Below are 25,909 nucleotides of genomic sequence, written 5' to 3'. Positions count from 1 at the left end.
TTCTCTCCATACATAAATGTGGATTTTGAGGAAATTAATGCTATATGGATTATGGAGTAGGGTTTAGCTGTCAGTAAAAATTAGGAGTAATACATAGAAAGCATTTGTCGTGACTCGATAAACAGAGTATATGTGACTTTGCTTACAATTTGACTCCTCTAATAAATTAAACGCTAGCAAATTGTTGGATATGACTCTCATTTAATATATTTAATGACTTAATAAAAAAATTAGGACTAATTTAGAATTATTGAATGTAAAGATAAGGATTTTTAGAGAAAAAGGGAGGGAGAGATAGAGATCTAGAGAAAGCAAGCAACTGCATGTGGCCCATTGCATGTCAACTCACCCCTCTCTGATGTGAGTTTCTCTAATCTTGCCTTATTTAGTCACACCAATTCTCCCAAATAAATTTTTTTAATGGTGTGTTGTTTTTGTTGTTTCTCAATTTAGAATGGACAGAGGCGGAGACGGTTCATCCTGGAGCGGCGGCGGAGGAGATCCATCCGCCGCTTCTGCGACTCCAAGCAGGTACGAGTCGCAGAAGCGGCGCGACTGGAACACCTTCGGGCAGTTCCTCCGCAACCAGAGGCCTGCGGTGGCGCTGCCCGAGTGCAACAGCAACCACGTGCTCGATTTCCTCCGTTACCTCGATCAGTTCGGGAAGACGAAAGTGCACCTCCAAGGGTGCATATTCTACGGGCAGCCTGAGCCGCCCGCGCCCTGCACCTGCCCCTTGAGGCAGGCGTGGGGCAGCCTAGACGCCCTGATTGGGCGTCTGCGCGCGGCCTACGAGGAGAACGGAGGATCTCCTGACACCAATCCGTTCGCCTCGGGGGCCATCAGGATCTACCTGAGGGAAGTCAAGGAGTGTCAAGCTAAAGCCAGGGGGATTCCGTACAAGAAGAAGAAGAAGCCCACCAAGAATGACGATGATTCCAATTCTTCATCCTCTTCCTCAATGCCGTTTTCTTGAATCTTCAAAATAAACCGGTAAATTCTCTCTCTTATATCTCAAGATTTATTTCATGGATTACAAACCCTCTTTTTTATGTTATGTGTTGTGATTTCATGTTACAATTTTGGTCGCTCGGATTTTTTCTGATTTTTGAATCTGGTTAATAACAGTAGATAAATAGTTAATAGATTAACAAGATTAGAGATTAATTAAGTAGTGGTTATTATATGCTGTTTTTGCAAATATAGAGATTTAACGAAAGGACTAATTTTCTGGGATTGGATCCGTTGCACTTCATAAACCCTAATTTCCAGCACTAAATTGGGAACTCAAAAATATTGACTTTGATCCAAAAATTTACTTCCAGATTGAATCTACAGTGTTATAGACTAAAGTACATAAATTATAATTTCATATCTCATAACTACTCCCACTGTCCTTTCCTTCACTTATTTCAGATTTACTGCCTCTATTTGTCACATCTATATATTAGAAGAATCTCGAATATCTCTTTCAAGTTCAACATTTAGTATCGTTAGTGATTACCAGTTGTGAATATTTCTAAAAATGGTGACATTAAATATTCTTAATTTGTCTACAAAAATGTACCCTTTTTTAGTTAATTAAGGTATAATGATGGTAGTATATTTCCGTTTTGAGAACCCATCTTCTTTTTTTTCTATAAAAAACAAAAAACAAAAAACAAGCGATTAATCTGAGTACTACTCTATTTGATGTCAGCCTTCCATTCTGATGGGCATCATCTTTTTTGGATTCCCCATTGATATTTCATATGAGTTCTGAGTGTGGGGGATGGCTTTTTTGATTGTTTATGCCTATATTCGACAAAATATTCAATTATTTTGCTCCACCTCTCTCTCTATAATATCAAAATTCAATCATATCATGAGTATGTCTCTCTTTGTTCTGTATACTTTCATCAATCCAAATACCATTCCTTGATGTATTTTACAAAATTAAATGTTTGAATTGTATGTTACAAAGGTTTCATCATTTCATAAGAAGTATGACTAGGGCCGGTGATATAAGATGAATACTTATGTCATTATGTGTGGGAGCCAGCGCAAGACTAATCAGAATACTGATTATTAGGGATGATTAATTAAATAGGGTTATTTATAATAATTAGGCTCTTAAAATGTATGATCTCTTGTGCATCTATATTGTGGAGCGCACCGAAGACCCACTCATTATATAAAGTATCAATACCATGTTTGATTATGAGTATGTACTAAACAATATATGTGCCAAGATAGTAAATATAGTAGCAGAATACAGATTCTTTGGTAATTTAGTTAATCAATTAATAATTGAAAGATAATTTAACACTTCCTACATTAATAAATCAATAAATGATAGTAGTATAATTAAGATTTGTACTACTTATCCTACCTGTGAGATGGGATACATAATCCAAAATACTATTTGCATAATACTCCTAGGGAGTACTTCATAGCATTTGATTTAAAGGGCCTTTGGTTTAAAAGAGCCTTTATAGTTTAGATAGTGTATGTAAAACGATTTATAAGATGTTTTAGTTATATTAGGTATGTAGAAAGTGTTTGAAGATCATTCAAAAGAAAATTGTCTCTCCAAAAATATAATGTTATTGAGTTTATTAGCTCTATTAAGAAGTGTATTTTTTTATTATAATTTGCTCGTTATAGTTTATAATATATTTTTGTCCTTGGTTACATGTTATAAGGTCAAATCCAAAACTTTTAAAAGTAAATCTTACATTTTAATGTTTTATTGCATGTATATTCTAAAAACATCATAGTTAAAATAAAATTAGCCAACTACTTTAAACGTAGATCAAGTACAAGTAAACACCATGCTGTTAATAGTTTGATTTAATCAAAACTATTCAATATAATATAGGGTCATAAACCCCTATGAACACACCTTAAGATCATACTAGTACTAGTACTCCATATTTATCATTAGATTATGAAATATATGGTGGTAGTGTGGATTCTGTTATGGATGTAAGTATTAATCAACGTTATTATCAGTATGAGATGAAAAATACAAGTGACAGTTAATTAAAACTAAGTACTATATTATTAGTACATCAGTATTATATTTATAGAATATGAATATAAATAAATATAAATATCAAATCTATGTCGCACACAATATCAATAATATCATGACGGTTTTGTATATCAATTTATGTGACATACAATATCAGTATATGTATGAATAAATTTCTTTCATAGTTTTAGGATATATCATACTCCCTCCGTCCGCGAATAGGAGTCCCGGTTGAGTTGGGTGCAGGTTTTAAGATAAGTTTGAGTATAATAATTAAAGTGTGTGATAGTGGAATATGAGACCCATTTATATTATTATTTGCTTTATTCTTTGGAATAATGAAATCTAACATTAAGAGAGAGAGTGAGAAATTGCAATCAAAGTGGATTAAAATTAATTGCAGCTTCTAAATTAAGGGAACAATGGGGTCATTTTTTATACTCCCAAGATAAAATGTCTAACCGGGACTCCTAATGGCGGACGGATGAAAATGGCCAACCGGGACTCCTATTCGCGGACAGAGGGAGTATCTAATTTAGCTTTTAATCAATAATTATATTAATTTCTATATTTAAGTTAGCTAGAGAATATTGCAACATATGTCATGCTTTATACTAGTAAATCAATAAATTCAATTGATACTATTGATTTTAATTCTCATTTTAAATATAACTACTATTATTTAATATATTTATATATATTTATATCATCTTAGAATTATCTGAATATGGAAGATCAAATATACTTAGCACTTTGCTGATTGATTTCATTTCGTTATAATTTTGAGGCTTTGACATCTGAAACCAATTAAAATCCTATAATTTGTAATATTGGTGTGGGATAAATTGGCATATGATGTGATATCTAATCATTTGTAATTATTATACAATAAAGTAGAAATGTTTTTTTAAAATGTTTGGTGTATGCTAATGAAAGCGCCATTAGCATTAGCTTCCCACTAATTACATTATTTTTATTAGTGCATCAATAAATCGTTGTGGGGGCGTTCTAGAAAATATGTTTTTAAATAATTAAATGTCCTTTACATATATATCTTTACTAGATCGCCTTCTGTCTGCTAAGATTTTGTGGGACATCTCAATGATGCAATTTTGTCCGAATGGTTAGTTTATATTAATTTTTTTCTTTAAAATTCATCAATGCCAATTTGATAATAATGCAAAAAAGGACATGGGCTTAATTGTTTAGTCGTTATTAATTGTTAATATTATTATCATATTTAAAATAAAATAGATTATCTACCCTTAATAAAAAAAAATCATATAATGGTGATCCCAATTATGTGCACATCTAGCTTCCAAAAATAGTATATTAAAAACATGAGTTGGTATGATTCTTCCTCAAATCAATTTATTTTCCTTCTACTTCCCATCATTTTCAGAGAATCCGATTCTGTAACATGACTTTTTATTTTGAGATTTTTGGTATATATTAGAAATGTGATTATAGTTATGCATATTTATTCACTCCATGAAACTCTGTGTGTTTCAAAAGTAATTTTTTAATTTGATTAGGGATCTTATATAGTGTTTTCATCCTTCTGTAGCATGTTGTATTCTTTTTTAAAATGATCAAGCTTTTGAGAGAGAGTCTATTTGAAGGTGCCTTATATATTGAGTTTAATAGGAGTATACAAATATATATAGATATACGATGAAAAATTGCAGCAATTGGATTGTACGTTACTTAATGGATAACATAGGATTTTGATCAGCCCACAAGCTTGGGGTATACATCTAGCTTATAAATCTTTTATCTTTTTAGATTAATTATTTAAACTTGGTTAGATCAATCCCAAAATTATATTATCTGAGTATGAAGTGCATTCACACAGTCCTCTATTTTATATTGTATCGAGGTGCACAACATATCATTGCATTTGATCTATTTTACAAATTCGATTCATGTTCTAAACTGTGTCAATAATGCCATAACATTTTGATTTGTAACAATTTAGGCATCCTTGGTTTTTTCACAACAAAATTTGTTCTGTAAACTATGCCGTTTTCATTGAGGATGTTGAAATTGCTACAAATCAAAAGTTAGTGGTATTATTGATTAGTTCTAGTAAGCATACCGATTACTGACTATGCATAATAGTTTAGTATTAAAAGTGGGGGTTCGGTTTGCAAGATTATATCTCATGATTAAATTTGTATTATGTTTGGTTCATGAGATTTCATCTCATGACTTAATCCTAGATTGATAGTCATGTGATAATTAGTCATAGTCAACACCCTCCTACTAAATAATCTCATAATTTAATCCTAAATTATATATTGCTACTATTTTATCTAGGAAACTGAACACCGCCTTATAATATTTTAATTATATGACTTGGTTTCTATAGTTAATATAACAAGATAACTAATAATTTTATATTTATCACATCCTATAAAATTTAATAAAAATACAATGTTAGCGTATATGTGGTTGGAGAAGCTTGTAAAATAAAGTGTAAAGATTTACATTTGACAGTGTAAAGTACTGCAATTCTTTTCAGGAATTGGGGTAGTAGTGGATGAGAAGCTCACATGTAATTAGAAGAGAATGTCTTTCATCTTCTAAAAAGGGATAAAGAAGCTACTTTAATAGTATAGTAAAAATTATTGAGCTGGCTCATGTTTTATGACTTACTCCGTAAAGGCTGACAAGTCGCTGGATAGCAAAATCAAGATTTTAGTTGTAAAAACTGATCTTGACACCATAAACCTTATTGAGTTGTCTAGCTTTCTCTATCACCCGTACTCATACATTTGCATTTTTCTTAAAGAAGAAAAAAACTAAGAGTTTCATATAGTTTTTTTATGAATGGTTTCCATCAGGATTTAATTTTGGGGCCAATGTACCTGTGATCATAAATAATATCAAGCATGCCTTATCACTGTGATCAGTAGCTAGGTTTGCATTGAAGTTCAGCCAACTTGTTAAAAAATTCTGACAGTAAATTGATGTGTAGATTGTACTGTACAAAACTGATGTGTTTGACTGATGTTTGTCTGCTTCTGATCAAAACTTTTGCTGATTAGCACGTGGGTATTCTTCCCACAAAAATAGTTTATTGACTCTTGCCTTCTTTGTCAAGTGGACTACCTATAAATAAGTGCATGATTTTTCTAGGTTTTCCTTGAAAGTTCTGGTTTTTCCTTGGTGTTTTGTTTGTTAATATTTTACTAATAGCATGAGATGTCTACATGTTATTATCTAAGCATTTATCTATATTTGGTAATGTGAATAAAGGGTATGTGATCGATTGCTAACTTTTTTAAATTTGTTAACTTACTAACTCATCAACGCAGTTTATAAAATGTCAACACTAATTTAGTTGACATAGATAGTTATGTCATTGTGTTTGAAATCTATTTTTAAAAGTCAACACAAAAGTCATAAGTATGTCATTAAATTTGTGTTGACATACTAATGTCATTGTGTTAGCATTATAACGCACCCCGCGAATAAAGTCTCCATATGTTTCAAATATGATATATGCTCCATATTTCTAATATTCTAACTCGGTACTATAAAATTAGGTATTATGCTTAATAATATGTGTGTGTGTGTGTGTAGATTTTGATGGCTATTGATGTTAGTTTTTATTCTAACAGGAACATCAAGAGGAGATCGATCTGAATGCATGCAGCCTTTAAATCAAATAACTAGCTCTCTCTCTCTCTCTGCGTTTTCTTAATTAAGCTATTGTAAGATTCATCATCAAAAACTTTGATTTTTACTTTAATCAATCTATTCCATCGTGTAAATTTTATGTTGCCTTTTTGTTTCTATGTACGTTTTAATTCTGTTTTGTATTCTCGATGGTTTTCTGGACATGCATATATATGTTGAGACTATGTGATTTTGTAAATACCTCGAATCTAGCTCATATTTCCATAATGGTCTCTGCTCTATACATCTTCACATCTCATTTCAAACTTCTCTCAGTTTCAGGCTGTTATGTTTTACTATAAAGTTGATTTTATATGGGGCTGGAGAAAAATACCGAAAAAATGATATATCGCTCGTATCGTATAGAAAAATATCAAAAAATTATCGAATTTTTGTTATATTGTAATTTTCGATACGATATAATACCATATCGTAAGTTTTCGATACGATAACGATTTATACCCCGACATATCATTTTATTATGAATATACGATATATATCGATATTTTCGATATACCGAATTATATTGAAAATCAATACATACTGAATTATCGATATATACCCCATATCGAAATATATTGAAATTTTTATACGATATTGAAGTATCAATCGTTGATATATCGTTCTGAACGGTATACCGAATTTCGGCACGATATATCGAAATATCGATACGGTAATAATTAGGGTTGGGTCGATACGATATACCGTATCAAAAATTTTGTTTCGTTATCATACCGAAAATATCGATATGAAAGAATTTTATATCGTTATTGTTTCAAAAGTTTCGGTATACCGAAATTTCGGTATGGAAAAAAACTATACTGTTATCGTTTCAAAATTTCGGTATATCGTACCGAACTTCGGTATACCGTTCTAAACGGTATATCGAAATTTCGTACGATATACCGAAATTTTATACCATTTCGAATACCTGTATACCAAAAAATATAATTTCAAAACCGAAAAATAAAACCAAAATTAATATAATTTTAACATAATAAAATAAACATTGTCCACATCTTCATAATCAAAATATACTATAAATTAAGTTATATAGATATATTTATGATTTAAACTTTTAATCTTAAAAAAATAAATTATATTATTATTATTATTATTATTATTATTATCATCATCATCATCATCATCATTATCATCGGTATAAACGATATGTATCGATAATTCGATACGTATTGATTTTCGATATATTTCGGTATACCCATAATATCGATATATATCGTATATTCGATATAAAACGGTATACCGCGGTATAAGAAAATTCATATCGTTATCATACCGAAAACTTTCGATACGGTATTGTATCGTACCGAAAGTTTCGGTATACCGAAAATTTGATATTTTTCGATATTTTTCAATACGATACGATCGATATACCGTTTTTTCGGTATATTTACCCAGCCCTAGTAATAATATTGATATTATCCATATCGAAAGTTCGATATATCGAAATTCGATATATCGAAATTTTCGATACGATAATGTTATGAAATTCTTTCATACCGATATTTTCGATACGATACACGATACAACTTTTTCGACTTTGTGTGAATGTAACTACTTTTTCAACTTATTTTGGTGCAAAGAGCACCTATAGGAAAACATTGTGTGAATGTAACTCTTCCCATCCAGGTATCCCTCTAGCTACAATGACGGAACCAGCAGAGGCCAAGCCCCCCGCTCCAGCAGGGGCTTAGCCGGTGTTGTCCGCCATTTTTACGGAGAAGAATTGAAGCGGTGGGAGAATGTGGGTGAGAAAGGAAATGGTGCAGAATGTCATATTGGAGATTGAGTTTTCCGTCAAATTACTTGTGATTCATTTGATTAGGAACTTAATATTAATAAATTATTAATTTTACTTAATAGTAGGCGTATTCAATTTTATATATAGAGTGAACTATGCAAATGATCTCTAAACTTTATATTTTACATGCCGATAGTCTTTGGATTTTAAAAATATAAAGGATAGTTCATGGACTAAGGAGTAATCCCATTCGTGGTGGAGTACTTTTTTTTACATAGTGAACTACAAAAATAGTCCCTGGACTATGCGTTTATCTCGCCAATAAACCCTGGACTTTAAAAATATCCCCAGACAACCCTGGACTAAAATACCCTTTTAGGGAGTTTTATCTCGAAAAATTTGATCTTTTTATTTTTAAATCTGATATTATTTTTGTGATGTACTAAATATGATATTATTTCAAAATTATCATTCTTCTTTCCTTTTGTCATTCTTCACTTTGTTTTCTTATTTCAATATTAGATTTACTTTTATAAAATTAAATTTTAAATTTCAATTTTTAAATATCAATAAATTTTTTAAATTATTAATATTACTATTAAATAACAAATTAATAGTTTTAATCAATATTTGATAGTGTCTAATATTTAATCAATAAGGTACGACGTCGCTTTAGTTTTAATCAATAATTAATAGTTTTAATCATAAATACATAATATAACACGATTTATTCTGAAATAAATATGCATCTAATGTATAGGAGAATTTACTAAAACTATTATGAAGTTGACTAAAAATTTGATACTACTAAAAATTTGATATAGGAGAATTTTTGTTGAAATTTTCTAGTTAATTTTGATTGTTTTCAAATTAATAAACGAAAATTATATTAGTCTTACATTAGATGCATATTTATTCGGAATAAATCGTGTTATATGATCTATTTATGATTAAAACTAAGGTGTCGTCATACCTTATTGATTAAATATTAGACGCTATCAAATATTGATTAAAACTATTAAACTGTTATTTAATAGTAATTTTAATAATTAAAAAATTATTGATATTTAAGAATGGAAATTTAAAATTTAGTTTTATAAAATTAAATCTAATATTGAAATAAAGAAACAAAGTGAAGGATGGCAAAATGGAAGAAGAATGATAATTTTGAAATAATATCATATTTAGTACATAACTGAAATAATATCAGATTTAAAATGTAAAAAAGACCAAATTGCCCAAATCCCCCAAAACCCCCTAAAAGGGTATTTTCATCACGAAATAGTGAAAATGGACAATTTTTGAAATAAACGCTTAGTTCAGGGTTGTCTGAGGATATTTTTAAAATCCAGAGTTCACTGGCGAGATAAACGCATAGTCCAAAGATTATTTTTGTAGTTCCCTCTTTTTTACTATTCACCCTATTTTTCAATGAAAAATGCCTCTCAAGGCATGGAGGGCAATCTTGTTCATTCATAAAATTAGGATATCTGGTACTGAGCACTACTCAGTCTCAAGGTAAATGAGTCGTTTCCTTTTTGCACTCGTTTTGAAAAATATAATACTAATAATATTTAAGGTAGAGAAATAATAAAGTAAGATAGAGAAAAAAATAGAAAAAGTTGTCTCTATATTATCTTCTCTCTTACTTTATCATCTCTCCAATTTAACTATTTATTACTTCATCCGTCCCTAATAATTTGACACCATTTGACGCGACACAGGTTTTAAGAAATGTATCGAAAGTGGGTTGAAAAAGTTAGTGGCATGTGGATCCTACTTTTATATATTAGTTTTAAAATAAAATGTGAGTAAGAATGAGTTAGTGGAATGTGGGATTTCCTACCAAAAATGGTAAAAGTGAAAGGTGAAATTTTTTTAGGGACGGACGGAGAAGGAAATAAGTGACATTTTTAGGGACGGAGGAAGTATCATTTTTTTAAAACGGGTGCAAAAAAGAAACGACTCAATTATACCTTGGGACAGGGGGAGTATGATATTTTCTCTATCAATTATACCTTGGGACAGGGGGAGTATGATATTTTCTCTATCTTTCTCTTCAAGATTAGGTATAATATTTTTCTATAGTTTGAGTATCTAAAATGATATTTTTCAATTCATTTTTTAACCACTTTATCAAATCCTTTTCTCTTTCTTTTTCTTTAAAAAAAATAGAAAATAATAACTATACTATAAATTCTAAATTATATTTATTATAAAGACAAAATAATAAATTTAATTATATAAAAGACTTGTAGCTAAATGTAATTTTGATTGTGATTTAATTATTCTTTTCATATTAAAAATTCAAAATTTAAATATGTAAATGACTAGAGATAGTTAAAAATAAAAAGCATATACCGTACATTAATTATACAAAAAATCATATAAAAATAATAAAGAACGTAAATAAAAAAGTCCAATAGAGAAAAAAAATGATTCAAAAAAAATTGACGTATACAAATATGAGAAAATGAAAGTCTCTACATATTAATACGTTAATGATAAAAATAAAAGAATACTAAAAACGAAAGAAATAAATTGCAATTAAATCTTATAGTTAAGTGAAAAATATCATTGAAAGTACCCAAAATAAATGAAAATATCATACTATTCAATACTAAAGAGGAGAAAGAAAAAATATCATACTCCCTCCATCCACAAACAATAGATCTATTGTTATTCGGCACGGATTTTAATGTAGAATTGGTAAAGTAAGAGAGGGAGGGACAAAAAGTAGGTAAAGTAAGAGAGATGGGAAGAAAAAGTGAGTAAAGAATGTGAAAAGGAAGAAAAAGTAGGAAAAGTATGAGAGATAAGCTTTCCAATTTTAGGAAGTGATCTATTTTTTGTGGACGTCCCAAAAGAGCAAAAGTGATCTATTTTTTGTGAACGAATGGAGTAACCAGTACGAAGCTACCCCAATTTTATGAATGGGCAAAATTGTCACTCATACCTTGGGGGACATTTTCTGTTGAAAAATATGGTGAATAGTAAAAAGTCAAGTACCACGAAAGAGATTACACCAGAGTCCAACCACCCACAATATTTTTGTAAGTCTATGAACTATTGGCGTGCAAAACACAAAGTTCAAGGACCGTTTGCATAGTTTACTCTTATACACTCTCCGTCCTATAAAAATAAGAACATTTTACTTTTGTATCTGTCCTATAAAAATATCTCATTTCCATTTATGGAAAGTTCTCCAAACTCATTACTTATATACATCAATTTATTTTCAACTTATACTACTAGGGCCTACCATTAAACACTAATAATAATGTGAATCTCACTATCCACTAACTTTATTTTAACTATCATTTTAATCATCTCTTACTTTATCAATTATGCATGAATCTCACGTCGTCCCAAATGTCCTTATTTTTTTGAGACGGAGAGAGTATATATTAAGACTATTCTGCTACTTAGTCTAGATTTATAGTGATGATAATATAATAACAACAACAACAACAACAACAATAATAATAATAATAATCTCTCCGTCCCACTTTAGGAGTCCCAGTTTATCATTATTGGGTGTCCCACTTTAGAAGTCTCAGTTGGAATATTTCATAAATGGTATTAAGCCCTACATTCCACTAATCTTTTTTCCACTCACATTTTATTACTCCCATCGTCCCAGAGAAAATGTCACGCTTGGGAAATGGTACGGGATTTTAGGAGATGTTATTTTGTGTGTTAAGTGGTGAGATAAAATATAATTTTATAATTGATGTGAGAAGGAACTTTTTCCAAAAGAGAAAATGTGACATCTTTTGTGGGACAAACTAAAAAGAAAAGTGTGACATCTTTTGTGGGACGGAGAGAGTATAAAACTAATATAAAAAAGTAGGAAGCACACTCCACTATCTTCTTTTACCAACTTTCCTTTACATTTCTTAAAACCCGTGTCGAACTCAACTGAGACTCCTAAAGTGGGACGGATGGAGTAATAAGTTTTATACTCCTTCCATCCGCGAACAGGAGTCCCATTTCGCCATTTTGATCTGCCCGCAAATAGGAGTCCCGGACTCCCGGTTCATTATTTCTATAAATGGTAAAAAGTCTCACATTCCACCAACTCATTCCACTCACATACTATCATTTAAAACTAATATATACAAGTGAGATTCATATTCCACTAACTTTCTTCCACCCATTTTCTTAACATTTCTTAAAACCCGTGCCGGAAAGAAATAGGACTCCTATTCGCAGACGGAAGAAGTACAATATACTTCCTCCATTCTCGAAAAGTATTAACTATTTTCTTATTAACTGCCTCGAAAAAATATGAACTTCCTAATTTTGGAATACTTAACCAACATATTTCTGACACACATCATTTTGTTTACAACTTATACCATTACACTATATTACTAATGATGTAGAGTCCACTCTCTACCAACATCGACCAAATCCAATAAGACCAAACCATAACCGAATATGTAATCATTGGGTTTTTATCAGATCTCAATCCATTAACTCTGTGTGTGTTCAATGCAAATTATCATGTCATGTCGAAATTGTCAGTCGTAGTATTAGTAAGAATACACCTTGAATCTAAACATTATAAATACAGATATTGAATTACTAAGGTATTCTTCAAAAAATTAAATAGTTAAATGAAACTAGAGTTTATAGACATCCAAATTTGTAAACATAGACACTAAACTTGAGAGAGAGAAAAAATTACAGTTCCGAGCACAATTTGTGTCTGCATCTGACAGCTTAAATTAGGGCCAGCGTGAGTGGAAAATTTCACCATTCAATTGCATAAACATAATCATCATGTTTCCATTAAAAAACCGAAGGCGAAGACAATCTCATGAAAAAATCCACACTAAAGTTAGAAAAATAGAGCCGAAGAATATGGAAAACCTCAACAATGATGGTTTCTCTTTCTGTACAACAAGCGTGTCTGAGTTAGCAAAGCGCTAACTCGCAATCAAGCAAACGGTTGAGAATTTCTTCGCAACTCGGTCGCTCGTGGGGTTCCGCCCAACAATCTGCAGTAAATGAACTTATAATGAAATTGGTAACATGTTTAAATCGTCTCAACACAAAACCGAACAATGCTGATTGTCTACCTGCAATCAAACTGCCCAATGGCCCTTCAGGTATCTCCAAACGTGCTCCCTCATTTGCAACGGTGTAGACAACCTATACAATTCGGGAATTGATGAAGATGGAGAAGCTGTATGCAATGAAATATGAATATGAAATAGTCGGGCCTACCCGCTCAGGTGGAGTCCCCTCCCAGGGTTTACTTAGAGTGCAGAGCTCCCACATTATAACACCGAGACTGAAAATGTCACATTTCTCTGAGAAGGGCTCGTTTCGAATAAGCTCAGGAGCCATCCATTCTGGTGTGCCAGCTGACGAGGAGTCCTTAACAGGTACTTCAAGAAAGATTCTTGAGAGTCCAAAGTCGCAGATCTTAACTGTCCAATGTTTGTTCACAAGGCAGTTTGCACTTTTGATATCACGGTGGATAATCTTCATGCGGTGTAAGCACATAAGCCCTCTTGATAGCCAACAGCAGGAGAAAAGGTTAATAATTATGGGAAAAAGAAATACTCCCTCTGCCCACAATAAGCAAGGCGCTTCTTTTTAAGCACTCATTTTGGGGAAATGATTTAATGGTAGTTAAAGTGGAGAGAGGGTAGCGTAAGAGAGAAACTTCTCTATATTATTCTCTCTTACTTTACTCTCGCTCCACTTTAACTATTAAATACCATTTTCCCAAAACAAGTGCTTAAAGGAAGCGTCTCGCTTATGGTGCGATGCAGGGAGTAGGCATCTTAACTGTTTCTCGGAAATTATCAGATGAGCGAAACTAAAGTGTCTTGTGCGATAGTTAGAATTCATAGCAACTGAAAATTCTAGCCACTGAGTCTGACAACATTTAAAATCAAACTATCATCATATTCATCAAGTTGAAAGTAAAAATTTATCCAATTTGAATTTTAAGATGTCATTTATTACTGTCTCCTGTCTCCACTAGGAGTGTAAGATATGATGCTCCTCAGATTATTTATTATAAGTGATTGATTTTAGTTTACACATACTGAGTTTGAATCAGAAAAAAGTTTACCAATATTGAGCGAAAAAAAAATGAATCAGAAAAAAGTTTACCAACCTGCATATGTCACGTAGCATCTTGATTCTCCTCCGCCAACTCAGTTTCTTCTTCTGACCACTTAAATGAATCAAATAATATAACGACCCCATTTCCATGTACTCAGTAACCATCGATAAGCGTGGAGGTCTTGTGCAAGCGCCAAGAAATAGGATTACTGCACGAAAAGCATGAAGTCAATGTTAGATCTCAATATATATAGCTACTTATATTTCTCGTTACTTTTTCACGTACTGAGTTTGAATATGTGCTATGTTCACATCAAGAGATCAATACCCCTACCTCTGTCCCACAGCTAACACGTATAATAAAATATCCTCACATTTTATATGTATGATATATATTTCAATTCAAATATGATTGATTAGGAGGCTTGATCACAGATGACAACTGAATTGAACTCACAAATTTGATACTAAGTTGCAAACGAATCTCAACTCTCTAGTAAACATGGATATGATTGAAATAAGTACTTACTTTTCAAATGTAATACGGAATATGTACTTTTTTTTATCATTAGACATAACCAAAATATATGATGCGTGTAGCCAGACAATATGAATAAACAGAAAAACATAATTTTTACAAAGCGGGTCCAGAAAAGTACCGTTTGGATGCCGAAGGCGACTGCAAGAAAAAAGATGAGACAAAAGTTTCAACATTAGAAAGACATAACAGAAGAAAACCAGCCACTAGAGCAAAAAAAATGGCTGCACCTGAGTATGGATATCTCGTTGCAGAAATCCTCCATGTTTTCAGCAGTGAGATCTTGCTCTAAAAACACTTTGATAGCAACTTCAGTTCCATTCCAAACTCCACGAAAAACCTCTCCAAAGAACCCTGACCACAATAGAATAAAATAAGGCATGTCAACATGGAATATCAGTTGTAAGCTATAACTGAATTAGACACATAGAAGAGCAGTTACAATATGGCCAAAATATCTCCATTTCTAATTTCAAAGTAATTCAAATCTCGCATGGGACAAATTTTTCATTTTTAAAAAACCATAAAATAGTAGGCAGCTTTCCATCTTTCAAAATTCAGGAATGCCTTGGCCACCTGGCGTTGCACTCACTTATCTCACTTACACATCTCTAGCGTTATCAATATAATAATAATAATAATAATAATAATAATAATAATAATAATAATAATAATAATAATAATAATTAAAGTACAAGAGCTAACCAATTCCAACTCGAGTGCCTACAGTTAACTCCGAGAAATCAATATTCCACTCATCATATGGCAGCAGAGGTTTATTCTGGAACATTGGTGAGTCCAGAACTCTGTTCCATGTTGAAACCATTTCCTCATTTACCCTGGGAATCCCACTGCATTCTGGGGTCTGACTTCTGAACTCATGTGGAGATGAAGGTAATGACATTGCTTTCTGGGAACTGTGCTGCCCCTGAGTGGCATATATAGTTGAGTTATTATCAGACAATTTGGAACAGTCATCAAGTTGAGGATCATTAACCTGAATACAGTACAAGTATTGCTAATTGTAACAATTGGAAAATGAAGTGAAATTGTGAAAACCACCATATAAGTATTGCCAATAAATGCAGATTGCAGGTTACCTACCACAGGGACTAAATAAACTTGTCAAAGTTTGACTGGAACAAGACAGAAATTCTGTTCATATAACAAAGACAAAATTTCGAACTATTTGTCCAACAAAGTTATTGACCAAACCATGTACTATAAAATTGTCCTTGGACAATAATACATATTGGTCACTAAAATCACAAACTTTGGCCGAAATTTAGTATTTCCCACAAACTTTAAAGTTGGTCGCAAAAATCAACTTAGGATTTGTAGTGAATTTTTCACAAAATCAGTTTTTTTCTCAACTTATTGGAAATTCACTACAAGGGATATGTTCATGATTTTTATGACCAAATTTTAAGTTAATGGGAAATACCAAATTATGCCAAAGTTTGTGATTTAAAGACCAATTAACTTTACTATGTCTCCTATTTAAATTATTTGCTTCACATACTAAATATTACTTAGCAAGTAATAATAATTAGATGAATAAATATGATCACTTGAATCTAAAATATTATAGTAAAACTCATAAATTATTTGATTACACACGTTTGACGTAACAAGAAAATTAAATATGAAATTAATACAGTTTAAAATAGTACTAAGAAATTTTGTATGAAAAATGATCAAGAATAAAACATAAATAAGCCTACTTAGGTATTTACCATGAACTTAAAATTTGGTCTAAAAAATCATGAACTTATCTTATCCCTTGTAGTGAATTTCCCATGAGTTGGGAAAAAAACTGATTTAGTGGAAAATTCACTACAAAACCTAAATTCATAGTTTCGCTGCAAAATTTAAAGTTTATAGGAAATATTAAATTTGGGCGAAATTTGTGATTTCAGGGACCAATACCCCTAAAATATAAAGGGCAAAGTAACTATTATTTATAAGGAGCCATTCTTGTATGATACTGACTTTCTCAATGAGGCAGATCAACAATTCCCCATTGATAAAGAGGTGGCTCAAGGTATTAAAAAGAAAGAGTAGCTAATAACTCCTATCTTCTAAATGATCGACTAAACTAATTTAAACAATCTGCAGAAATGTATAGAGATCATGCTGTCAGCAATAAGATAAGGTCGCATGTCAGCAGGTAAAGATAACTAGTAGCAAGCTAGTGCAGACTGCAGAGAGAGAGAAATAGATAGCAATGATGCTATCAAAGGTTAAAGGAAACACACCTCTTCTGGTTGACCTGAATTAGATGAGCCACTTCCACCCTGTTCTCTTAAAAGACGATTTTGCTTTAGTGATTCATTCATTGCTCTCACAGCCCTTACATACGAACAAGAGTTAAGCAGCTTAGCCATAGCAAGTGTGCAATTCCAGGAACAGTAATTATGTGACACCATAGTTGAACATGCCTTATAAGATCATACAAAACAGCTATAAGTTGATATCAACATGCAATGTTGGACTGAAGTTTCTCAAAGGCAATTACACTAGCTATATGCTTTTGATAGAAAATAAATTGTATCCCAAAAAGGGAGGCAGTAGCTTCGATGATGGAGCAAGTCCATAGGAATAGTGATGAAGGAATACCAAAAATTGGCTACATATTTTTGCAGTTCAATATCAGAAAAACATGGGGGGAGCTTATTTAACAACTGAATGCTTATTCTTTTCATTCAAATATTTAGATCATAACTCTAAGAAAAGCAAACATTCATCAAATTCCACTAAGAAAATACCATCCACTAGAGGGCATGTCAAAAATAATAATGAGCAAGTGTGCTAAAATTATGCCATATCTTAGTTGCAAGAAAGATGATATTAACCTTACAATGTCGTCACCAATCTCAGGGGTCATGCTAATGCTTCTTCTCCTAAGCCGACGTGTGTCTGATGATGACGCCCCCTCTGACCTGCAGCAAACTTTGATTGAGCGAACCCAAGAAGAGCAGACAAAAAATAGTTGCACTTAAGCGTGTTCAGATAAGGGAAAAAGGTTCTACCAGATTCTGTTAAATCTCAAATAACATTTGAGCAGAAAGGTTCAATGCACAACAATGTCATTTATTTATTTACTCTAAGCATAAATTATTCTTTATCGTTGTTCACAGAGGAGAAATCTAACTATCCTCAGGATATTCACATTAAAATTAGCTATATTTTGGTAACAAAATGATTTGATTTCCATATAAAGCCCAAAGTTGTCTTTAGCTAACTCACACTGGATTTTGAAAACAAACACACTGATAATTATTGAAACCTGAGCAAAGAAAAAGCAAAAAAGAACACAAGTGTACCTGGATGTACCATCATCAACAGAGTACTCTCTGAAAGATTTGTTATCGCCACTAAGCATGGAACGACCACGTGCACGAAGTGAAGGATGCTCTGGGCTGGAAAACGTTGGACATTAAGAAGTGCAAGAACAGTTTCAAGGAACAAGCGAAAGAGAGAATTTTTTTGTATGAACCCTTCTTGAATTGGCTTGGAAGCAGTTAACCAATCCTGATTATGGTTTTATCCACAGAAAAACTGGAAAATGCTAGCAGATACAGACAATGCTCCAGTTATATATACACGGATTCTAAATGTGACAGCCCATGTGATGGCAATGCTACCAATTCCACATGGAAAATCTACAATGAGATCTGCACTGTACTGGATCATATCTAGTTATAAACCACCTATAAGTTTAAGGAGGATAATGTGTGCTCAACACAATTGATCAAACAGAAGGCCTGGTTTTGGAGTAAACCTTGAACTTGCAGTTCTTTGTTCAGCAATGACCTTTCTCCTACTCCTTCGCCAAAATGTAGCGGCTATGTTAGGTTCACTGCGCGACAAGCTGAAACAATAACATGAATCCAATAATAACAGTTATCCTGATCCATTAAGGAGAAGTAATATGAAACCAAAGTATGTTTCACACATCTGTGACAAAAAAGGGTATGTCATAATCAGCACCTCAATTTTCTATCAACTGAATTTGACCGCAGCATCATATTTCTTAATGAAGGCCCTGCTGCATTTGAATAAGCTTCCAGCCTTCGTTGATATAGCAGGCCATCATCTTTCTCAGCGCTGCAGAGAATTACATTCACTAAGTTTATATTTCCTTGAAGATAAAACTTAACTATGTTTGAATTTATAAGACGAATCATTCTTGTACAAGCAGCTGAACATTAATCACCCTCATCAAAGAAATATGAAATTCTAAAAAGTTACATTACACATAGAATAGTTAGGTTAGCAAGTAAAAAGGTATTAGACGCTAACCTTTCAGGATCAAGTCGCTCTGAAACCCCATACAAGGGGCTGTTCGGTTCCATTGGTGAATCACAAGAATCATTTTCTGCAGAATCGCTCTCCCCGGCAGCAGATATGTGAGACATAAAGATAGCTTTGGTTGACCGAGGTATCAGTTGGCCAGGAAACCGCATCAAATCAACCACCAATTCTACAGAATTCAAAACGACTGACACAGACATATGTTTGTGGGAGTCCACACACTCAGAAGTTCCTTCAGTGGGTAAACCCTAACAGGACAAACCCACATGGCATGACATCAGAATACTTAAAAGAACTTTTGAATCCATTAAGTCCCAGTCAAAGGTAATGCAGCAAGAATGCTTTAGAAAATGAGACAAGTAAAATGTCCAGGAAAAAAAATGAAGCTTACCACCACCAGCCTACTCTCCAGTCCTACAGCATCGGCAAGAACTTTGAATAATATTGCTCGAGGTCTGCACGTAGCGTGCCGTATTTGACCCAGCAGTTGCACACCTCGACTTTCAGATGGATGTGAGGAATCTTCCTGGACAGCTTTCTTGGGGCTTATCTCTGAATTTGACCGCTTGTAGAAATCAGATACCTGTAAAGGAAGTCTGAAAGTAATTATCACAAACCAAGACTGTCCAGAGAGACAGATGAACATTAAAAATGAAGTGGAAATTAGGAATGAGCTGAACATGAACTAGATAAAGCATGCAAAATGCTATCCAGCCTGTTTTCTAGATAATTAGATAACATACTTCAAGTCAAGGTCTACACAAGTGAACTATGTGCATTGCACCAACACATAATATACAAACAAAATCCTGTATTGTCTTCTTAAGAAACAGACTGCAAATCTTAAGTCAGACACAGGACGTCGACGATCTTCAAAAGGAGAAAGAAAATGTATGATGCACACTGACACTTCAGGAAAGAATATGGTGCTGACTGGGATGAAGGCAAATCCTTTAATAGAAGTTCGTATAATTGGAAAAAATTATTGTAACCATAACACTGAGGAGAAAGAAGAGTGTAAAGTAAAAAACTTTTCAAAGTTGTACAACTGAAGATCAAATTTTTAATTTGACCAAAATGCACCAACCAGTCCAGCAATTTTCTTTATTACAGCTGCAGCATTCGAGTTTAGACCCTTAACCAGAGCTACAATCAACTGTTTTAGCATAGAAAGCTTCTTATCCTTCTCAGAATCTACAAGGATAACATCCGCCCTCAAACCCTCATGCTCCAAAGCATTAAGCTCCTCCAACGTAGGTATATCTTCATATAGTTCCTTGAGCTTTTTATCCTGGCAGTGAAAACATCGTTTCAACTTATCACTTCAACAATAATAAATACTACTCCCTCGGTCCTCAAAAAATAGACTAGTTTTACCATTTTCGGCCGTCCCCCAAAATTAGACCAAGTCTAAATATGGAAAGTTTTTAACCAACTACACACCACTAATAATATGGACCCCACAATCCACTAAAACTACTTCCACTATCTTTTCCCTCTCTCTCTTCCTTTACCAATTGCACATTAAAACCCATGTCATTTACAAGCTTGTCTATTTTTTGAGGACGGAGGGAGTACTAGAATAAGACCTTTATCCCAATTGCATACTCAAAAGGATAATTAAGACCTATTAACAGCATCTTTTACTTAAAAACAGTTCAAAACCTCATTTTAGTCAGTAGACAAAAGTAAAATGATAAAAACAGTTGAGTTCCAAAGCTCACTGGTACAGCAGAGTAGAAACCATTTGGAATTGGTTCAGAAAGCATTCCTGTGCTCCATAGGATTTGTGATGCTCTTTTATATGATAATCTGTCATACTTCTCTTTGTTATTAAATTCCTTTCTCCTTAGATTCTCATTTCTAGATTCTAAGGATATAGATCCAAAACTCTCAGCAAAATCTGAAGGCCACCATGAACCAATAGGAGAATTCTGCTCTGAAGGTTGATTATCATCTCGCATATCCTCCATGTCCATAATTTTTAACTGCTATACCATCTTGGTACCACTTTTACCCCATAGAAACACAACTACTATGCACAGTTACAGTAAAGACTGCAACATTTATCAACGTCCATTGCAAGTCCTACATTTTTAGGCCATACAACCTGAAAAATAACAAGAGCAACTGAATTAGTATGAATCCCCTGGGGAAAAACATATAAGGGATAAAAAAGACTTTAGGAAGAAATCACTCAATGAAAACATCTTTAAATTACACAAAACAAAGTAGGGAAGAATGTAAGAAATAACCTAACAAGAAAAATGAACACCCCAGAGTTATAGCTGAGCCATTAAATATATCCTAGAGTAAAACTTGAAATGAGATGGGAACACAAAATAAAAAAAATAGGTCAGATTCACTTAATAAATTCTAGTCAAATACCACATCTGTTAAGCAAACGTAATTTAAAGAAACCTAGTACGTAAAAGACTGTCCTGACAAATGACTGTATCTGCATAGAAGGCTAAGCCTAAAATAACACGGGCAATATTGAGAAATATTATACAATGCTTTAGTCTGACTGGAGTTAGTCTGATAGTCTCAAAACGAACTAAGACTTGTGATTAGATTATTTTTTGGCAAAAGATCTTGTGGTGAGACTGATAGTGATCCCGAGTACAGGAAGCTCCATAATTTCCTTAATGTCATCAGGCATTCAATACGGCTACCAACTAGGTAAAGTAATCATCCAAAAGAAAGTGACTACTGACTAGGCAAAATTGCATATAGCAACATATTGATATTGCACCTATGATTTACGCACCTTTGCAACTGATTCATTTAAGAATAAACAAGAGATATATGAATTATTATCATCATTTGTAGGGTATCTAGTTCAAATGGTGTGCTTGAACAAAAATCACAAAAGACACCAATAGAACTTCAAGTTCAACTTCAAACTTTTGTATATCTAAAAGACGACTCCTGAATGAATTACAAGAACATCAACAGCTCATGCAATACACTCAATTCTTGATTTCTATCATAGCACCTGAAATTATTCATAAGTAATTCATGAATATCTTAGTGTGGCCTAATTCACTGTAGGGAAGGTGAGAGCATTCAAGTTTAGCAAGAACATATTTCCAAGAGATAAAAGTCTAGCAGAATTCGTAACGATTTTTTAACTAATTGAGAGAGATGGATATAATATTTCACTGAATCCATCACAATCACAGTTTCCTTATTGTTCTCCAAATATACTCCCAAACTCCCAAGGCTACTGGCATTAGCATCCATGGACCATGATGCATCTACCAAACTCATTATCCAACCTACACGCATTTCACGTATAAACAGCAGCATAATATCTGATGTCAATCACATTCAGGACATAACAAAGCCAATGCATCAGCCCATTGCTATTGCTCACCATCCAATTCATCTCCTATCAATCAAATTTCAAAGCGCAGACAACCAAAATGACCAAATGCAACAACCACGCATTGCAAAACTTCTAGGCATCATCAGATTGTATGACCAAGCACCATTTCAAAACTCACCGCAAATGACAACACAAATTGTTCCTAGTCGAGCTTCTAGATCCCCAATCACACGCTCACCGCGTCTCCAAAGCCAAATAGAAACACAATCGCTAACACATCCTTACTTCCTTCCACAGCATTCAAAAAATGCTTCGATCAGTCCACTTCAGTTCAAACCACACACAAATCCACCGACAACAACTCCAGAAATTCAAATAACAAGCAGACAAAAAACATTCAAATCCAAACAGAAAACACGCCAACCACACGCGGAGCACGTGATCGAACAGCTCACCGCCAGCAGATCTTAGCAACAGGAGCTCAGCTCACATTTGACTCCACCAACTCTTCCACGCGTGCCTACTTCCAAAAATTAAGGAATGGGACAAAAAAAATTAAATAAATAAATTCGAAAATGAAACAGCAATCAAATTTTGAATCGGAATTAATGAGCTGCAAACACAATTACATGGAGTAAATTAATAGCAGCAGTGCTATGAACTTATTATATGGTGGGAGGCGGGCGTTTTATTGTATCGAATAAAATCGGTAACTTTCTATTCGGGTCGGGTTTGGTATTCGGATTTTCTTCGGAGAAATTAATTGCCTGTATTTCGAAGTCATGGGAAAGTGATGGTGGCCGCTCCTTTTTTTACCCTTTTTGGGCCTGTGTTCATAAATGTACAACCGGTGATGCGGGAGGCACAATCTTCTATGCAGTCCTTTTCACAGGCTGTTTTCTCTTTTAATTTTGCATAGATGTGTGTTTGACCCAAAGTTGAATATAGGTGTGACATGCTAATCACACTGAAAACTTATGGTTAGAGTTATAACTTACTATAGGTTTGATGATGTCATTACGGTATAAAATTACAAATTAGAACTAAAAACAATGCTATCTGTAGTCGGTGAAGTTTGAAATAACAAAATTATTGAAATTTGAAAATAAAATCGAGAAATTATTAGTTATTAATAAATTAGCAGTCAGTCGAGGTTAGTAGTTGTTTTCATAATGATTAATGGCAAAACATACTTATGTTTTTATTGTATTTTTATGTAGTATATTTTTATTGGTGATATGAAATGAGACCAACTATATTAATGGAAACTTGGAGCATTTAGCACCATAGTAAAGGATATGGAGTAACCAAAATGGGGAGGGTTATCAATTTCGCTACCCTATTTTCATCTTCGAAGTGGGCATCGCTGTGCTTTGAGGTGACTCAAATACTTTGATTTTCTTCTTTAAGTTTCACATGTTTTCAATGTGTATTTTACATTTACAAATGCGCTAGTTTTATTCTCTTATGTCACGAACCGAGGTGGAAATAGCAATAGTCATGACAAAATTGTGCATGGACCGTGTGCTCATTCAGTGAGTTAGACGATTTGTACACAAGGCCAAATGATCTCTTAGATCATATTTATCAGCAATCACTCATTTATTTAATACTTAATTAGTTTCTATCTCGTCATTAATATTCATCCAATTCAACCACACATTTTTTTATGGTTATCAATGACCACCCAATCATATCATTATATATTTATTTCTATATTTATTTTACTTGAAATATTTTATTATTACATAGTAAAATTTATTAAAAAATACAATAGTTGACAAACTAAAAATTATAAATATAAAAAATGCAAAGTTGAAAGATCATATGAAGAGAAAAAGATGAATTTTTTTTAATATAACTATAGCATTTGGGGTCTCTATTGATAGGATGAAAATTATGAATTTTAGTATAATTATAAAAAAAATATTTAATATAATATATAAAAGATATTTAAATATAAAACAAAATATTATCAACTAGTGAGATTGTGCCATTTGGCATAACCTCATTGGTTGATAAAAGAATTGCGAATGAGACCACGGGTCGGCAGTTGCCTTTAAAGAGACCTAGGTTGAGGTGATAGAGGGACCTCCATTTGAATTTCCTTTTTTTTTATTAAAGAAATGACATGGAGGTCGACCTCCCTTATTAATAAGTATGGTCTTAAGAACATATCCAAGACAATGGCGCAGCAACGGTTGAATGCCTTCTAGTGTAAGGACGCATATTTGAATATGTTTTATTAGTAAACATTAAACTTTCTTCATTTCTCCAAATTTAGATCATATACTTTTAATAGATTCTAAATTATTATAATTATTAACATTTAATCTTTTTAGCTTTTTAATTTCCAAAAAAAAATATTTTTCTTGGAAATTTTTTTTTAAAATTTTTTTTCCAACACATTTCCTTTTTTTTTTTTATCTTTTCGGTTCTTAATACATTCACAATTTTTTTTACTTTGTTATTTTTATAACAATAAAAACTTGCAAAATTGGGAATAAATTATTTATAATAAATAAATCTAAGAAGACTCATTTTTAGTAGTGAAAGCCATCCAAGTGTTAATATATACTAAGTAGCTCATTTTTATATAATAATAAAATATTTTAATTAAAAACAAGATGTAGATTATGATTGAGAAAACGTTTATGGAGTAGAAGATAAAAGATCAGTCAAATTTACAACTCCAAGTTATTATAATTATTTATCGCATCCCTAAATCCAAATTCCTAGCTCTCCACTGGCAGATGGCTGCTAGCACCCTCCACCAAGATGCACGGTATGTGCGGAATTTCTCCATCCATCCAGCACCTTTCACTCGACTGGGTGGAATTGTCATGGTATTACACTGGACAAGATGGTTAGTAGCAGCTACCGCGAATATCAGATATATTCAAATTTGAAGATAGTTTTTTCCTAGATTTTTACACACGAATTGCACCATACAATACCTGGTGAATCTAAGGAATCATTCAATACATCTTAATATTAAGTTTGGTTAATTGTCTAGGGTTAATAGCAGTTCAAATTATAAAAATTTGATTAAATTCTGATTTTTTTCATAAAGTTAAAAATTAGAATATTAAATCACGGAGTTTCAATTTTTCCATCTAGATACAACATGTTGTCTTTTGATGATGTTCGTATAATTTTTTTCATTGAAATAAG

General features: G+C 32.7%; 2 protein-coding genes across 12 annotated transcripts; one reads left to right on the top strand and one right to left on the bottom strand.

Annotated features, from left to right (window-relative positions):
• The first annotated feature begins 217 nt into the window (after positions 1-217).
• LOC125196967 (protein LIGHT-DEPENDENT SHORT HYPOCOTYLS 10-like) lies at positions 218-6,807 on the top strand. The gene is made up of 3 exons (XM_048095641.1): positions 218-360; positions 454-993; positions 6,643-6,807. Exons 1-2 carry the CDS (start codon positions 338-340, stop codon positions 974-976), a joined length of 546 nt encoding a protein of 181 aa, XP_047951598.1. The 5' UTR covers positions 218-337; the 3' UTR covers positions 977-993; positions 6,643-6,807.
• Positions 6,808-13,157: 6,350 nt separating this feature from the next.
• LOC125195683 (serine/threonine-protein kinase EDR1-like) lies at positions 13,158-23,494 on the bottom strand. 11 transcript variants are annotated; one of them, XM_048093835.1, is made up of 19 exons: positions 23,365-23,494; positions 23,191-23,255; positions 22,914-23,023; positions 21,129-21,514; positions 20,492-20,695; positions 19,796-19,987; positions 19,393-19,652; positions 19,081-19,197; positions 18,872-18,961; positions 18,414-18,509; positions 17,943-18,029; positions 17,346-17,439; positions 15,793-16,084; positions 15,318-15,441; positions 15,209-15,228; positions 14,602-14,758; positions 13,698-13,986; positions 13,550-13,622; positions 13,158-13,468 (listed from the first exon to the last, which is right to left on the bottom strand). In XM_048093835.1, the coding sequence occupies exons 4-19, from the start codon at positions 21,381-21,383 to the stop codon at positions 13,386-13,388; spliced, it is 2,433 nt and encodes an 810-aa protein (XP_047949792.1). In that variant the 5' UTR covers positions 21,384-21,514; positions 22,914-23,023; positions 23,191-23,255; positions 23,365-23,494; the 3' UTR covers positions 13,158-13,385. The 11 variants fall into 11 exon arrangements, with proteins under 11 accessions (XP_047949792.1, XP_047949794.1, XP_047949793.1 ...); XM_048093837.1 differs by having other exon boundaries at positions 22,914-23,019; XM_048093836.1 differs by having other exon boundaries at positions 23,191-23,258; positions 23,365-23,487.
• Positions 23,495-25,909: the final 2,415 nt, after the last annotated feature.

Source organism: Salvia hispanica, chromosome 6 (genome assembly GCF_023119035.1).
Source record: "Salvia hispanica cultivar TCC Black 2014 chromosome 6, UniMelb_Shisp_WGS_1.0, whole genome shotgun sequence".
Classification (NCBI taxonomy): domain Eukaryota; kingdom Viridiplantae; phylum Streptophyta; class Magnoliopsida; order Lamiales; family Lamiaceae; genus Salvia; species Salvia hispanica.
Note: the sequence above shows the minus strand (reverse complement) of the source record. Positions and strands in the feature narration are given on the sequence as shown.